At 34.6% G+C, this 17,897-nt stretch overlaps 1 protein-coding gene across 3 annotated transcripts in view; it reads right to left on the reverse strand.

The window, feature by feature from the left end:
- Positions 1-1,427: 1,427 nt before the first annotated feature.
- LOC124368557 (tRNA-dihydrouridine(20a/20b) synthase [NAD(P)+]-like) overlaps positions 1,428-17,897 on the reverse strand; it is a 30,622-nt gene continuing 14,152 nt past the window's right edge. For all 3 annotated transcript variants that reach the window (XM_046825802.1, XM_046825807.1, XM_046825814.1), the window contains 4 exons: positions 16,880-16,955; positions 14,847-15,026; positions 8,489-8,697; positions 1,428-1,854 (listed from right to left, as the gene is read on the reverse strand). In XM_046825802.1, the coding sequence (XP_046681758.1) occupies positions 1,445-1,854; positions 8,489-8,697; positions 14,847-15,026; positions 16,880-16,955 (875 nt within the window). In that variant the 3' untranslated portion in view covers positions 1,428-1,444. The remainder of the gene's footprint in view (positions 1,855-8,488; positions 8,698-14,846; positions 15,027-16,879; positions 16,956-17,897) is intronic.

Here is a 17,897-nt window from a genome sequence, read left to right on the forward strand (position 1 = left end):
CCAACATATATGCCCCTAGCTCGTAAGGCTAGCACCACTGGCCACTAAACATAGCAGTTATTTTCTAATATTCTCTTTGTTTTATAATGAATGGTGAGTGCTGAAACCTATCGAGCAGCTGTTTTTAATGTAAATTTTAAATTGGCCTATAATTCTTTTCTAAATATTGACTGTGCAAATGATGCATAGTGGGTCTATACACTGAAGTGATAGATACCTAGAAAAGTTTACTAGAAGACTAAGTAAAATTAATGCAAGCTGTCTGCAACCTCTTAGTGTGGCCAGTACTGCTGGCCTTTCAAGTGCAAAGGGTTAAACATTCTATTAAACCAAGGTGTATACTGGCTGGATGTTGTGGACCAAAATGAGTATATTGTTGCCTTAGGGTTTAGTCCATATTTATTATTACAAACAGAAAGGCAATGATCTTCATTCGTGTTGCAGGCTTCCATTTCTTAGACTGACTATTTGGTGGCACATTATTCCTATTACCAATCAAAAACTGATCAGCATACATGTTTGTATATCTTACAAACATATTCAACAGAATTGGTGTGAAGAATGAGTTGAAATAGCTAACTGGAGCTGAGTTTCTATTTGGACAATGTGTTATTAAAGAGCTACAATTAAAAGAAAAACTGTCATTGTAACCTGGATCATTTCCCTCATCAATGTCAGCCCATCCAGTTCCATCTTCAGTCTTCATCTGAACTATCAAGGATGACATTCTAGGCCTAGCTCTAGGCATTGGCCTTGACTGAAAAGTTATACATAATTTATTTTTATAATGTTCTGAACAAGCTGTAGATCTTTATAGAATCCGTGTACATTTGTTGGATATTCTAGATCAACTTAAAGAATATATCCATAAGATACATAACTAGTAAGTTGTAGAATTGTTTTCAATTGACAAGTTTTCGGATTCATCCATTTAATATCATCATAAGGTAGATTTTTCAAATGTCTCCAAGATTATTTGCATCAACATATAATAATAATAAATGTTCTGACTTTTTATTTATTTAACATTTATTGTAATATTTATTATTTGCTTTAACATATCTACATTGAGAAATTCCAACTCTAATCCCTTTTTTGATCTTTAAATACATACTCTAATCATGAATCAAATAATGTAATTCGTTTTTGGTTAACTTTAACGTTGCATCCCAAGATAGACTTGGAGAAGTTATGTAATGTGCTGGGTCCAATTTAAGCAAGTTGTTCTAAAATTTTCAAATATATCTGCAAGCAATAGAAGAACTTAAATGTTATACAAATCAGAATAATTTCTTAGATTTGTAACTTTTCATTTGTTTCTCTCAAATAATGTAGATAATCTTTTTCAAAAATCTTCTCACCTGTTACAATAAAATAAGAATCTTCAATTTTAAATTCTCCTGTATGATCAATAAAAACACAATAAATATGTTGGGTTTAACTTTTATTTTTCTATTTGATGACTAGCATATAAATCACACGAGTCCTCCAAATAATCTTCAATAGATTTGTCATTGATTTTTCCATTTGTAGTTGTTACCACATTTGAAACTGTGCTGGAAAATATGTCAGGAGTTGATGTAGAAGATGTAAATTCTGCTGGCACTTCTATGTTGAAGTAGTCTGCTAGATACTGAACCACACTAGCTGTTGAGTTGAGATTGTTGAACACCCGGCGGTTGGCCTTGTTCATAATCTTCTCCACCATGAACACCAGATGGTGGTGAAAACACACGAAGTTGAGCCCTGAAGTTAATGACAAGTCTAACCACTTTTCAACACATGAGACTGGAGTCTTGTTGTGACCTGCAAACAGTGCTGGATTCTGTAGAATGCCACGAGCACTCATCACACCTGAAAACATACCAGCATTTCTACTAGTTATAACATATATTTACAAGCATTGTATTTCAAAATAGTTAATGTAGAACTTTCTATACTCTGTAAAAGCGGAAACATTGTTGATGTTTTCAATGTAAGCTTTAACAATGTTCCTCCATGTTCAGATTCTAAATGTTAGTAAACATTGAAGAGCAATCCCGGTTGCTGTCACACACTTCTAACGTAACCAAAAATCAACAGTTATTAATTGCCATTGCATCTGGGGCTAAACATATGCCATCAATATAACTGTTAAGAAATCAATCAAAAAATAATATGTTTCTTAAAAATAATTTATGAATAATGTTTTTTGATAAAATAAATCTTGTGTATAAGAGAATGTTTTGTTTCAAAATGCTTGTGGAAGAAATAGGTTGTAGTCTATTGCATAGCTACATATATGAGTTTTGGAAATGGTAATGTATTCACCGTCTATTAAACCTATTGAGGAACCCTAGCCTTTCTAGAACTGAATGTTTGAATTGTTTTTAGCAAAAATGCATGTGTATGCTAAAATATTAATAGAATGTGTTTCAATAAAGATAAATTAGTCAAATTTTCAGGACATTTTATTTAATCACTTTGGTTGCTCTACAATAGTTTTTGTTGCTTTCTGTACATAATTTTTTATTGAATTTTTCCAGGATATATTTACACATTTTTTTAGTAAGAAAAACAAAAAATAAAAAACAACTGTTAATATTTTATTACTTTTTTTGTTTATTTGTATCAATAATTTTTTAAATTCAAAATAGCACATTAAAAAAAAATAAAAAAAACCAGTTTTTATTGGATTACTTAATTATAAAGTATAATAACAAAACAATCAAAATTCACTTTAATTTTTTTTGTGATTTTATGACAAGCTCCTAAATTAGTTGTCTGGGAGATGAGATAAATTGTTTATTACATTCAATTGTTATTATTAAAATTATAATTAAAATAAAATATTTACATTACATACAATGATCATTCATTTACTTTTTATAATTCACTTCTGTGTCAGTCTTTGAGTATCTTTGATATCTCAATATCACTGTTCAAGTATTTGTCTACTTCTTAAGTACGCAAATTGTCTTGTTCCATGGAGTAGTGGAAGAATTAAAAACTCATTCAACAACTATAAACAGTTAACCCTTTCCGGGCCAGGCGGCAATATATTGCCGCCATAGATCGTGTCTGAAAAGTGCCAGGTGGCAATATTGCCGTCGGTGACATACGCGAAAAGCGCCAGGCGGCAATATATAGTCGCCTTGATATTCGCCGTTTTCTTAAATAAATACGACGTCAAATGATTAAAGTTTTATGTTTTTTTATTCCCTGGTATATTTTTAGATAATTAATATGAATATCATTTTTATTTTTGAGGTCTATGCATTTTCATTTTGTAATTGTCACGTGACATTATCAGCTGACTCGATCTATTGTTGTTAATTCTTTATGCTTTAGTGTAATCGTACTATTGTATGCTGGATTCTTCTTCATTATTTTATTTTGTGGTTGTAAATATTAGTAGTGTTAGTAGTTATGTGCTTAGCTATTGTGTGTAGTAGTTACAATGACTGACAATTTGCGATCTCACGGGAGTGAAATTGTAAGTAGCATATTTGTAAATAGAAAAAGTGTAAATAAATTTCAAATAAAATTGTGTAAATATTTCTTGGTAAATAGTGTTTTTAACTGTATTGAAACTGTTTATGGATCCTACAATCATCTGTTTACCGGTACATCCATAATGTGAATATTTATTTTAAGTTTCTTGCAGTGTAAGAGTCAGTTGCTTTATCACTTGTTGCGTACAAGTGTTGTTGTACAAGTACAATTATGCGTATTTATACAAAATGTGTCATAAAAAATTTATTTATGAGAGAAATAACACAAAATTTTGTATGGTTGATCCTTTCTAAATGTACAATATAATAAAATAGCTTCCGACAGTAAAATTATTTTTCATTTTTTTAGTTATTTACAAAAAAAATACAAAAAATTTTTTTTATGTAAAACATTATTTTTTTTTAAATTTTAAATTACTTAAAACTACATCTATATATTTTTTTGTTTATAGTATATATCTATACGAGTAATTTGGTGCAACTTTTAGGTCATTCTCTAATTTTTATGAAAAGTTATAAATTTTAATCTATGAGACTGCAAAATCACCAATTTTAGCCTGGCACTTTTGACTAGTTACAAGTGGATATGATATGTAAAAAAAATTTGCAACATCTCATATTATTGGTCCTGGCCCTGAAAGGGTTAAACACTAAATGTTGAGAACACGATACATAGAATGTAAACAGAACATTGAAGTGACAACAATCGAGCATGTGACAAAATGTAAACAATAACAAGCTATTAAGCCTCCGGCTGGCAACGTCGTAAATTACGACTCATTTTTTCCCGCCGTGAACTGGCAGAGCCGTAATATACGACTCATTAAACATCGTATACTAATTACGTCATAGTTCCGATAATTACGGCTCGAATCGCATAAAAGTTATATCACTTTAATCACAAGATCCCAAGCCTTCTAATAATGTATTCACTTTTATATATATATATGAATATTTGTTATTTTACTGGCCGCTAAAAGCTTCCGACTACTTCCGCGTGACGCGACTCTGCAACTGATAGTGCTTGTATATAGTCTTGATTTTTTTCAATTGTAATATTATTTGTAAATAAAAGTGTTTATAACTATGTATTTTCTTTTTTTGCATAAGTAAGTGAACATTATGCATATTCTAATTTTTAAATAAAATTAATTTTGAGTTTTTTTTAATGGCATAATATAAATAAGTGTTTTTTGAAAAAAAAAAAAAAAGTTTTGACTTTGACCATCAAACATCCACCATTATTCAGGTAAGTCAAATTATTACGAGGGTCAGTCAAATATAAACAAGACTTTTAACTTATACGTTTATTAAAGCTAAACAATACAATGATTACATGTTACTGCTTTTCTACATAGTCTCCCTCAACTCTCACACACTTTTCCCAGCGTGAGGATAGCTTATGGATCCCTTCTTCATAAAAGATTTGAGGTTGTGTCTTGAACCAATTGCACACAAATTCCAGTACTTCCTCATCACTTTCAAAACGGTTTCCACTAAGTGCTTCTTTGAGAGGACCAAAGAGGTGAAAGTCACATGGAGACAAATCTGGGCTGTAGGGAGGATGTTCCAATGTTTCCCAAAGAATTTGGCGTAATTTCTCTTGGGTCAAGGCAGCTGTGTGAGGCCTAGCATTGTCATGAAGCAAAATGACATCTCTGATTGGCTGATTACGCCTTTTGTTCCGAAAGGCTACTTTTGCTTGCTCAAGAAGTTGACAGTAATAAGCAGCGTTCACAGTACGACGTTCGTGTAAAAAGTCAATAAGCAAAACGCCTTTGCAGTCAAAAAAGATGGTGGCAAGAACTTTCCCAGCAGACAACCGTGTTTTGGCTTTCACAGGGCGAGTTTCGTCTTTCCTTCGCCACTCCATTGACGCCATTTTGGATTCAGGGGTGTAGTGATGGACCCACGTTTCATCATAGGTTATTATGCGATTTAAAAAACCATTCCCCTCTCTCTCAAGCCGATTCAAAAGCCTTTGGCAAATGTCTCTCCGGGTTTGTTTTTGATCGAGAGTCAGAAGCCGAGGGATCCATCTCGCACAAATTTTCCGAAAACCCAGATGCTCTGTGACGATGGAATGCACACTACCATGACTAATTTCCACTTCACTGGCAATTTCATCTATCGTTAAGCGTCGATCATTTTCAAGAAGTTCACGAACAGCACAAATGTTCTCATTAGTCAAACTGGTCCTTGGACGCCTATTGTGACTTTCATTTTCAACTGTTTCACGTCCGCCTTTGAACTTTTTAACCCAATCGTACACTTGAGAACGTGATAAAGTCTTATCCCCAAACTGAGTTGTCAGTCTAACAAAAATTTCACTTGGTATAACACCTTCGTTTGTCAAGAACTTAATAATAATTCGTTGCGCAACTGCAGGTACAACCTCTTGTTCAGATATGGCTACAATGACAAACAAAACAGCACTGAGAACGCATTGTTGCAGCTTTCCCCCTCCCCCAGGCTGCCCCCTACCACTACTGCAACATGGCTACTGCTACAACCTGGACGTTGGGTATAGTAATAAAAGTCCTGTTTATATTTGACTGACCCTCGTATTATGTTTATAAAATATATTGTACAACATATTCTGCAGAGTAATTTGATGTATAACACTTTTGTGTTTTCTCCAATAATTAATTGTACAGGATAAAAAATTAATAACTATGCACGAAGCTTCAAAACAGGGTGCCAGTCAAGGCTCAAATGCGCACCAGCCGGAGGGTTAATTATGGTTCCAGTGTGCAAACATAACGAATCGAAACAGAATAATTGCTTATAAGGATGCACAAGGGCAAAAAACTGCGATATTGCAGAAAAGCAAACAAATACGTGATTGTTAGCATCTAGAAATAAGTGCCGCTCGGGCAAGATTATTTAGTTCCGCTCGGCCGCAATCGGTGATGCTCGGGCAAGTTCCCAATGGGTTAAAGGCATGCTACTAGTAGCATTTAAAATCTCTTAAGATAATCATAAAAATGTGTGAGGGTTTACTGGAAAAGATAGAATCTTCATATACATATTGCATCTGGCACAAGTGATGGTCAAAGAGAGTTATTTAATCTTACAAGAATCAAGAATATGTTATTGTCATCCCACATTACAATATATTGACAAACTCGTTAGTGTCTAATACATATTTATGCTGAAAAGTAAATGTACTGAATAAAATGCTTTTCTTTAAGCCAATTTAGCATTTTTAAAGCTTTTCTAAGCAGTATTTCTACAGGTAGCCTATTGAAGTTTAAACTAATACAGAAGTGCATGTGCTGAGTTTTAGTTAGCCTAACATATATTAGATCGATTTGGTTACGGAATCTAGTGCTGTGATCGTGAGCAATACTTCTCACACTGAATAAACCTAGGTTTTCTGTAGTATACAATAAGCATTGCATAATAAAAAATACAAAGTAGAGTAAGTATACCATATTCAACAAAGATGTCACAAGAGTCTCTGATATTTATACTAAAAATAGTGTTTGTTACACTATCCTTAGTGGCCAAGAATGCCAATTGTCTTCAGCAGGCGGAGCATTGGTCAGCTTCGGACAGCAACAATGGATATTGCAAAATTAGCATCCTGATTCAGGAAGATGCCAGCACATGATCTCTGATCAAATGCCTCAAAGATTTTCCTTCAACAAACTATTCAAGATTTTGATACCTTCTAGGGAGGCCTGGTCAGAGGAAAAAAAAACTTCTTCCACCAGTGGAGCTTACAGGGTTTATGGATGGCTCTAAAATAGAAAGTGGTACAAGCACTGGGATTGTGGAGAGTAGAACCATACAGGGATCTGGTGTTCCTTATGGGTCCTTATCTTACAGTTTTTCAGGCAAAATTACAGCCATTTTGGAACATACTGTTTCATCTGCAGTATAGGAGCAAGACAATCAGCATTTTTAGAGATAGCCAGGTAATGTTGAGTGCATTGAACTCTTGTGTGTTCAGTTCTAAAGTTGTCTTGGCTTGTTATCTGGTTGTTTCTTCCCTTAGCAGAAAAACAATGTGATGTGTTTGTTGTGTTTCTGGCTTTAAGGGGTTGTTGGGAACAAAAGAGCTGATGCCTTAGCCAGTTTGGGCTCAATGTTGGCGTGACGGATCCTCAACCATTCTGTGGAATTTCTAGACGTGAATCCTTTAGGACAATCTCTAACTGGATTCACAATGACCATGAGAGAAGGTGAAGACTGCATCCGTATCTTAGGATGAGTAGGTAGCTCTGCAGTCTCCTTCTTCCAGGGTGGTTTCTGATCTTCTCTCCTTAGGTACATCGGTGTCTTCTCAGGTTGTGGATGTAACAATGGGATATGGGGACCTAAAGAAGCATCTTTACAGAGTCTGCATTTTCTGGAGGATCTATCCTGTAGATTGTGTAATGAGCAGATGGAAGAAACTGCTGTACACCTGCTCTTTTATTGCCCTGCAAATTTTCCCAGGAGGACCTAATCAGTGTTTTCAGAGGTTTTAAGAACTGCTGAAGATGTAAACTTGCCTAATGGTACACTTCTGGAATGTGCAAAAGGCCCTTGGAGGAAGATGTATGTTCAGTGCACCTGTTTTGTGTAACATAGTTGGTAATTGTTTGAATTATTATGAACCCTCAGGTACTGACGTACAACTTGTTCTGTTGTAAATCTTGACTTGTGCAAGTTCATTACCATTATATAATATTGATTAGTTTTTATTTTTGTGTATGCCTTAATTATTTTTTAACATATTTAAAGAAAAGAAAAGATCCTTTATAAAATAGAAAAAATATAGTGTTATATTTATAGAACATATCATAATTATCCAATATGCCCAAAACTATCATATGTTTAATGCCCATCAGTGCACGATTACAACCATGGTCAGCTTAGCATGTGTAACATTAGAGTAAAATTCTGTACAATAGCTGACTACACCACTGTGTACAAAAGCCATGTCCATCGAAATAGAACATGACATTTTTAACAGTAAAAATTTAACAAGATATATATCTCACCATTGTAACCTGTGACACGTTGTAATCTCTCAGCATCTTGAAGGGTTTTGACATCACCATTTGCAATAAGAGGGAGACTCACACTGTCCCTGATCTCCTTGAATGCTGCAATATTTACTGGTTCTGTTCGTTGTAGCGGGGTGCGACCGTGGACTGTCACAAATGTTGCTCCACAAGCCTCGACAGCTCTACACAATTCTACAGTTTTCCTGAAACATAATATATCAAATTGACTTGTAGGCCAAAATTTGTGGTCAGACTTTGTTTAGTCTTGATAGGTTTTCTGTCTCAACTAACAATGATGTTAATACCTGTTTATTATACAAAGAGCATAAGGCCTCCAAGAAATGGAGGCTAGAGTAATATAGATTCAGATTCAGATTCAGATTCCTTTATTTGTCATTACACATTACAGAATGCAGGACAAGTGTCAACAACAACAACAATAATTTAATAAGTTACAACAATTAATAACAGTCAATAATTAAGAAAGTTTATGTCATAATACTCTTGAACACTGTACAGACATTCATCCAATAAAATATGCTTAATACTATTCTTAAATTTATTTACAGGCAGCACCTTAAGATGTTGTGGTAAACAATTATACATTTTAATATAGAACTTTATACTTTTTCGATAAATATTACTGGAATCTCCGTGAAACACCAATGCTATTAATAAGTGCTACAGGACTAACAGTTTTTCTAAAAAGTCTGAAGAGCTTATAGCATTTTTGCTAAAACAATGTATCTCAGCTTAAACCTTGGCTTTAACTATATAATAGTAATATAGTAGTATGGTATTCAAAATGTATGTGTAATAAAAACCCCTTGACAATAATCAATGATTATAACAGTATACCGTTAAAAAATATAGCCTAAATAACATTTTTATATTAAGGAGCAATACCATACTTAGAACTGGGTTTTTAAAATCTCTTTTAACACATTCTCTGCGGGCGCCTCCGATCGGAGGCCTGGCATTCTTTCGTCGGGTGCGTCCGCCTCCGATCGGAGGCATTCGGGAATGGCGTATGAAAATAGGTCAGTGAACGCTAATAGGTTGAGTGATCCTGTTGTTTTGTTGTTAGCTTGTAGTTGACATACGTGCTAAACTGTGTTTAGGCTGGTTGAGATAACCCATGAGGTTTAGTGTACATATATTTTGTTTTTGTTATTTCTGATCATGGAACGTGTAGATCGGAGCAGTGAAATAGAACAGAATAGTGAACGCTAAGAGGTTATGTGAGCCTGTTGGGTTGTGCTGTACTTTGTTTACGCTGGTTGAGATAAGCCATGATGTATATATATAGTGTTTTTGTTATTTGTGATAATAGAACGTGTAGAACAAAGTAGTGAAATAGACCAAATGCTATTAGACAGTGATGACGGCATTGACTATTCAAGTGAGTCAGAAGATTCAAACAACTTGAACACGCCGGGTCGCCATGACAGTGACCTTGACGAAGCACAAGAATATGCACAGTCTGACCAGGATAACAACATCATCAATGACGTTGATAACAACGATATAATCACAGCCACAGTGGCATATAACCCACACGATATAACCCAAAGTGGCAACTCCGAACTGCAGGCTTGAGAGATATACCCTTTACAACGGAAAATAAAATACTGGTACCATTTCCTGAAGACAACACACCTTTTGGTTGGTGGGAGTATTTATTAGATGATGCAGTTTTACAAACAATTGTTGACAAAACTAATGCATATGCTTGGGAAGTATTTCTTTCAGACAATTTACAACCTAATTCTAGGATAAACAAGTGGTCAGACCTTACTGTGGCTGAGTTAAAAATATTTATAGGTTTGGCTTTCCACATGGGAACTGTCCGACTAAATAGAATAAATGATTATTGAAGACTGATAAAATGTTCAATTTCCAGTTTGTAAGAGAACAAATGCCCAGGGACCGATTTTTGTTAATTTTTAGATGTTTCCACTTCTCAGACAATCAACAACCAACTGATGACCGATTATCAAAAATCCGTGTTCTGATAGATTATTTCAACAATAAAATGAAAGAAGTGTATTACCCTGGCTGTGAACTTTTCCTCGACGAAGGTAGTGTACTATGGAGAGGCCATCTGCTTTTCAGACAGTATATTTCTGGAAAGCGCCACAAGTACGGTATAAGTGTACTCTTTATGTGAGTCTGATGGACTTTATCTAGCCTTTACAGTCTATTCTGGGAAAGGGGGAGAGCTTAGTGGCAAATGTCATGCCAGAAAGGTGGTGATGCATCTTATGGAGGGAAAATTAGGGGCTGGCCATATTTTGTATATGGACAAATATTACAATAGTTTTCCACTGGCTTCTGAGCTTCTTTTTCAAGATACCTACTGCACAGGAACATTATTGATTGTCAAATAGAAAACATCTCCCTCCAGAAGTAGTAGGAGCAAAACTAAAAAAGGGAGAAAAAAATTATGGTTGCCTGTAAAGTCGGTTTTACGGGCGAAGATTTTACGTGACAACGTCTTTTTCTCGGTAGAATATTTATTGATATGAATATTATTAAATTGCACAATAGGAACAAGGAATTGAATGAAAATAAGAATTGCACAAATTTTAACTATAGAAATATATTTTGTTTACTAAAACATTGTACATAATTTGAAATTAATTAAAATTTGTTATTGTAAATGGTAAAGTTGAATAAAACATTTACTAAAATTGGAATTTGAAATTCTTGCTAAACACAGTTAAATTCTAACTCCGCGCGTGGTGATTGGTCGGTTTAGTTCGTTTGTTTGGTCGCACTGTTATGACAGGTTAGAGGTTATAATTTGTTATTTTAAATGTTTGACTAGCAATACGCGCTGTTTCTTCTCAATCGACTGAATTACGATTGATTGCAGAGTGATTTAAACTAATAATTTACTTAACACTATCAACATTTGTCAATAGTATGACATAACCTATAAACTCAGTTTCTCAACTTTTGTGTCAATCTAACAATTAATCAATCAATCATAGTTTACGATAATGAAATATCAGTGTACAATTATTTACCTTTATTGTTGTAGTTGTTGTAAATGACGAATCTAAGCACTCCACATTTTCACGAATAAACATAGTTATCTGCTTTATCCCGTGCGGCGGACCCACAGTTATCTGCTTTATCCCGTGCGGCGGACCCACTGGACGGGCATCGTAACGTTACCGGGCGTTACACTTTTTCACGAGTGACTCCGAGCCGCAACCTAATTTAAGACGTTGTCATGTCAAAATAGAGCGTTACGCAGATGGAGTAATGGTAGGAAAATGGCGTGATAAACGTAATGTATTGTACATTTCTACCAGGTTTGAAAATGATTGGGCAATGTCAAATAACAGACATGGTGAACCACGGCAAAAACCGTTGCTCACATTTACAACCATTGCAGTTTATTACAATGCTCACATGAAGGGAGTTGATAGAAACGACCAGCTAATGAGCTATTATCCTTATGAGCACAAAAGCTTACGATGGTACAAGAAGATGTTTATTTATTTTCTACAAATGCTCATGATAAATAGTTTTAAGTTGTATCTAGTAGCAAATCCCAGAAAAAAAAACAAGTTTGTACAGCTTCAGAATTGCTGTAATTGAAAAGATGTTGACAAAAAATGTTACAAAACCACCACTTCGCCTCCAACAAGCACTTACTGTCAGACACGTTATTTCCAAAACAGACAAAAGAGACACACAAGGAACTAGATTCTTGAGAAAGAGGTGCAGGTAATGTGCAAAGGATAAGAAAAAACCATGACAGTGTATATCTGCACTCAGTGTCCAGGAGAGCCGGGATTGTTTGCCTTGGCATGCTTTGACAAGTGGCACTCCCCTTAAAGAGCTAAACTCGTTCAAGAACATGTAAATAGTATCTTTGTATTTAGGTTAGTGACATTTTATTATCCTATTACTAGAACAATAGTGAAATATAGCTTGCTTCACGTGTTACGGGAGTCCGCCTCCGATAGGAGGCATATGGATTTATGTGTCAGGTGCGTAACGCCTCCGATCGGTGGCACATGAAGAATAGTGCGATGTGCGGGCACCTCTGATAGGAGGCAAAAACTTTGACTAGCACCGCCATTTTGTTATCGGAGAATTGTGTCCTTGCTTTTTCTGGATTCTAATGACAACTAGGTAAGATAATTTGTAAAATAATAATGTAGCATGGTGCATGAGTTTTACGTTATTTTTCAGCAGTGAATGTGTTAAGCCTCAGCTCTTGCCATGCTGGCTTGTCTGGGTCACTTGGGCTGTTATTCCTGTCTGATAGGGTCTCTCCGGGATTTGAAACTGTGATCTCTCAATTACAGAGATGTGACTATATCCACTAGTCTACGGAGGAAGACAAACTGAGTATTAATTTGATCGTTAGACAATAAAAAAAAATTACATTTTGTTGTATAGTTTGTTTTTAACCTATGATTTATTATGCCATGAATATTTCAATAATGTATGCAAGGTGTCCCTGGTGTAAAAGTAACTGGTACTTAGCCTTTATGTCAGAGTCCTAGTAAACATTCAACAGACAGTTTTAGACCTAAGCTAAATTTAATAGTTGACTACTTTTTACTGATTTTTTTGTAGACAGCATTACTAAGGCAACCTATCTGTTTGTCAGTCTTCGAATACAGTATGCCTTACAATTGAGCTATCGATTCTAAATGGATAATAATTTTAGTAATTTTAAATTACTTTATTTTAGTAAATTATTTTATTTATTTTTACATTGATAACACTTCAAACGGTATAATATATTCTGTAAGTGCCAACAAGTAAAAGACATGCATTATTGTGCTATTCCATTACTCACACAGCGTACAAATTCAGTATAAGTGGCCAAAGAAAGATTATTGCAAACATTATTAGAAGACTTGAAATTATTTGTTTTAGTTATAAACTGAAATAAACAATACAGGGTGTATCAAAAAGAATCATCCGATTTAATAAAATCATAACTATTCTGTTTGTTGAGCTAAATGTGCCAACAACGTACTGTTGAAAAGAGTATCTTTTAAAGTTTTACATGACCCGCTAGGTAGCAGCAGCGCGCTTGAGTGAACGCCTACTTCATTTGTGTTCTATGTTTTTCGCAGTGTGAGTCTGTAATAACTGTTCAGCGTGACTTTCTTAATAAGTATGGTGTTGATCCTCCTACATCACAGAGCATAAGACGATGGTATGCACAATTTCAAGAAACAGGTTGTCTGTGTAAAGGCAAGTCACCGGGCTGACCCAGAGTGTCCGATGAAGACGTGGAGCGCGTCCGTTATTGTTTCACACGCAGCCCTCAGAAATCTGTTCGCCGCGCTGCTCGACAGCTCAACGTGCCTCCTATGTCCGTCTGGCGTGTGTTGCGTCGACGATTACGCATGAAAGGATACAGACTTCGGATACTGCAAGCTCTTCGTGAGGGTGATAAAGAACGACGCGTGGAGTTTTGTAACTTCGTTCTTGATAAGATGATGGACGATGAACATTTTGTATCGCGCATAGTGTTTAGCGACAAGGCAACATTTCATTTAAATGGAAAGGTAAACCCCCATAACGTTAGAATATGGGGCACAAAAAAAACCACTTGAAACTGTGCAACATGAGAGAGACTCTGCAAAATTTAATGTGTTTTGCACGGTTTCACAGGAAAAGGTGTACAGTCCTCCATTTTTCTTTGCTGAGAAGACTGTTACAGGAATAACATATCTCGATATGGTTGAGAATTATCTTTTCCCCCAATTGGAGACTGATTCGAATGACTTAATTTACCAACAGGATGGGACACCGCCACATTGGCATCTGGCAGTCCGGCAATTTTTAAATCAAAGAATTCGTGACCGGTGAATCGGCCGCACTGGACAAAATGACGCATCCTTACATTTCTGGTCTCCAAGGTCACCGGACCTTACTGTATATGATTTTTTCTTGTGGGGTTTCATCAAAGACTCTGTATATGTGCCTCCGCTACCAACAATAATGGATGAGCTGAGGAATCGCATTACAACAGCAGTGGAATCAGTAACTCAGGACATGCTCACTGCATTGTGGGATGAATTTGAATACCGCATAGACATATGCCGTGTATCTAAAGGTGGACATATTAAGTACAAAAGACCTACAAAATAGTGTATATTATAAATCAACATTATAATATATTTCAAACTTATTATGAAAACTGGACACTGAGGTACACTATTTAAAAATACTAGATTAAATTGAACTATAAAGATAAAATAAGACAAAACTTGGCACAAATTAGTTTAATTCATATCTTTGAATACAGTAAAAAAAGTTGCTTGTATTCTTTCAATACAAAAATAAAATATACAAGACACAAAGATACCTTAGTTCATTCAACAGCCTTATCTTGACGGATACACTGAATGGTTTCGGAATCTGGTTACGCAATTGCAGCACAAGGTCCCTGATAAGCTCAGGTTTTTGAAGGAGTGCTGAACCATAACCTTCCTTCATAGCCCACCTCTGTGGGCATCCACAGTTGAGATCCACCCCATCGCAGTATCTGCAACATTGTTTATTCATTGAGCAAAATGTTTAAAGGCTTTACTTGAAACCACAATGATGTTCTTTTTATTTAATATGCAATGATTATAGTTTAAATCAAATAAAATCGTATTTGTACTACAGAAATATAATTTGAAATCATACAATATGGGAAATATTACTTAAAAGCCACAAACATAAATTTAAATTGAAATGTTTGCATGTTCATTTCCTTAAAATTGATTTAATTTTATCAATGGGGAAAATACTAAAGCACAGCCCAGCACTCACCACAAAGTGCTGATAAATTTGGTTTCTCCCACCATAAACCTCCCTCTCAGGATAAATTTTTGCTTTACTTCAAGATTTATCAATCAAGAAGACCCAGAGGCTTCTAATGCAGTTTTTTTGTTGGACTAGGCAACACTGTAGCTGCATTTCCTTTCCTCTGTTTTCTTGGTTTTCAGCACCTACTCCATATACGTAGACACTCTGACTCTAGTCTGCTGGTTAGAGACAACTCTCAGAAGAGTATGGTAAAAGACGCCTAACTGCTAACCTGAGCTACCCTTACTCTTCTTTCCACCTTCAGCAATAAGTTTGGAAATTACCTTGGCTAATGAGACACTAGACTAGGTAATAAATTACTACACCACACTCTCATACTGTAGATCTGTAGTCAACTAAGATTACCATCGACCTCTTGTGTTTTACTACCATCATTCTTCCTGGTGTACATATTGTTAATTTTGATCTACGAGGTTTTGATTTTCAAGGACAACTTCAGTATCACAATACTGATAGAACCATAGATAATGTCTGTCAAATAAGAGAGAAAGTTAATGGATTTATATATTAAGGAATTATTTATTATAGATTAAATAGTCACCTAATTATTACCAGGGGAAACTAATTACCAGCTTACATGAGACAATCTTTAAATATTTATAAGAAAATTCTACTTTTTGAGAAGCATTTTTGACCTATCACTGTTGCACACACTTTAGTTTGCTTTAATAGATACTTGGCTAAAATATTGAATAATTTGTTGGGGGAAAGTATTAAAATACCTAACAGAGAAGCTAAAAGCCACGCAAACTCATAATCAATGAATCATTACAGCAACACAGTAACAGAGATCTGTTTTTGCTTTTTACATAATATTTGAAAGGAGAGGCTGATACCATTTTAAGCCTTATTCTGCCATCCTCATGGATTACAAGGTGAGGGAGGGTCTACCCAAACAGAATAAGGAGGAGATTTTACACAGTACTATGTTGATGGTACTGACAAAAACATAATGGTTGTGTTGTTCCAATGGGTATATAGATTATATCAATTTTTAAAACTTTCAATACATTTCAAATAAATAAATTATTGTTCTTTGATCCTAAAAAATTATTTCAGAAATGTTCTGTTACACCAAATGTATTCAAGCCTATAGCACATCTGGAAGTATCCGAAATATTAAGTCAGTTAATAAGTCAATTAGTGGAAGAGTACAGCGTTATAGTAATAGATTGCACTAGTATGGTGCATATTTTTGGTTGTTTCTAATTTAATTTAATCTCCGGCCCCAATGCTATGCTCCCATACATTTTAATTAATTATCTAATTGATAGATATTGTTTCAGTTTCATAGATTATTATAATTTATAATATAGTAATTAGTTACAATAAACTATATCTTAATTGACTTGTTACTGTGTAAAATACAATGTTTCGAATATCTCAAAAGTTTGTAAAATATCTTAATGGCAATAAAGTACTTATTATTATCCTTGATATATGTATCACCATTTAATAATAATACTCCAGAGTAAGAAAATATCTGTATTATTTTTATTGGATAGTAAATATTCAGTTACTTACGGAGAAACTATTTCTGCTGCTGATACAAAGTCTTCTACATTGTTGGCAGCGAACTGTACTATTAACGGCTTATCACCTGAAAACCAATATTTTTATAGAAGATTATAAGAAATAAATATGAAAATAAATAGTAAAATCATCTTAATGGATGTAAAATAATATACATACAGCAAACACTTTAAAATAAGACTAATTAGTACATCACTTAACTAATAAAGTAAAGTAAATGTACTGTATACTTTACACAGATATTAAAGAAATTTTGCTTTTATGTAAAATATCCTTTGTTGGTTAAGAGAAAAACAATTTCTAGATGTTGCATGGAATTTTACTGAAATCCTGTTGATTCAGATTAACCTTCTAGCCAGCATAAAACTATCTGTTATAGCTCATTATTTAAGACAAATTACTCACTTTTATTGTAAGGCTTAAGTCAAACCATAACCCCAATTAAGCCTCAGCATCAGCTATGCCGGCTTTGAAGGCACTGGTTTTTATTTTAAAAGTACAAAGTACATGATTGGACCACCCTGGGATTTGAACCCGTGATCTCTTGGTTAGAGACCCGAGACTATAACCATTAGTCTACGGGAGAGGACGTAATTACTTTTAATAATTTAAAATATACACAAATATGTTTTTATCATATCATAGCACAAATAACAGCTCGTTTTGATACTGCGTGGTCCATTAAGTAACTGTGTTTGATTATTTTATAACAGAAATATAACAGCTGACACACAATTTATGATTTTTAGCACGCTAACCTCAAATTTTGAGATTGTGTTTGAACAAGTAATACCAGTTGTTTTTGATAAATAAACTTAAGAGTAAGACTATGTTGAGTTATTATGTAATACAAATAAAGTGTACTATTTTCAATTTGCCCTCCCTTGTGTTACTCCATGTGATGTCCATTATAATGTATAATGGAGCTAAAACCTCTGAAAAAGCCTGTCTTGGAACAAGCAGGGGAAGCGAACTGAATATGAGACCTCAGAGCTGGCTGATTGAGTAA

Source organism: Homalodisca vitripennis, chromosome 1 (genome assembly GCF_021130785.1).
Source record: "Homalodisca vitripennis isolate AUS2020 chromosome 1, UT_GWSS_2.1, whole genome shotgun sequence".
Lineage (NCBI taxonomy): Eukaryota > Metazoa > Arthropoda > Insecta > Hemiptera > Cicadellidae > Homalodisca > Homalodisca vitripennis.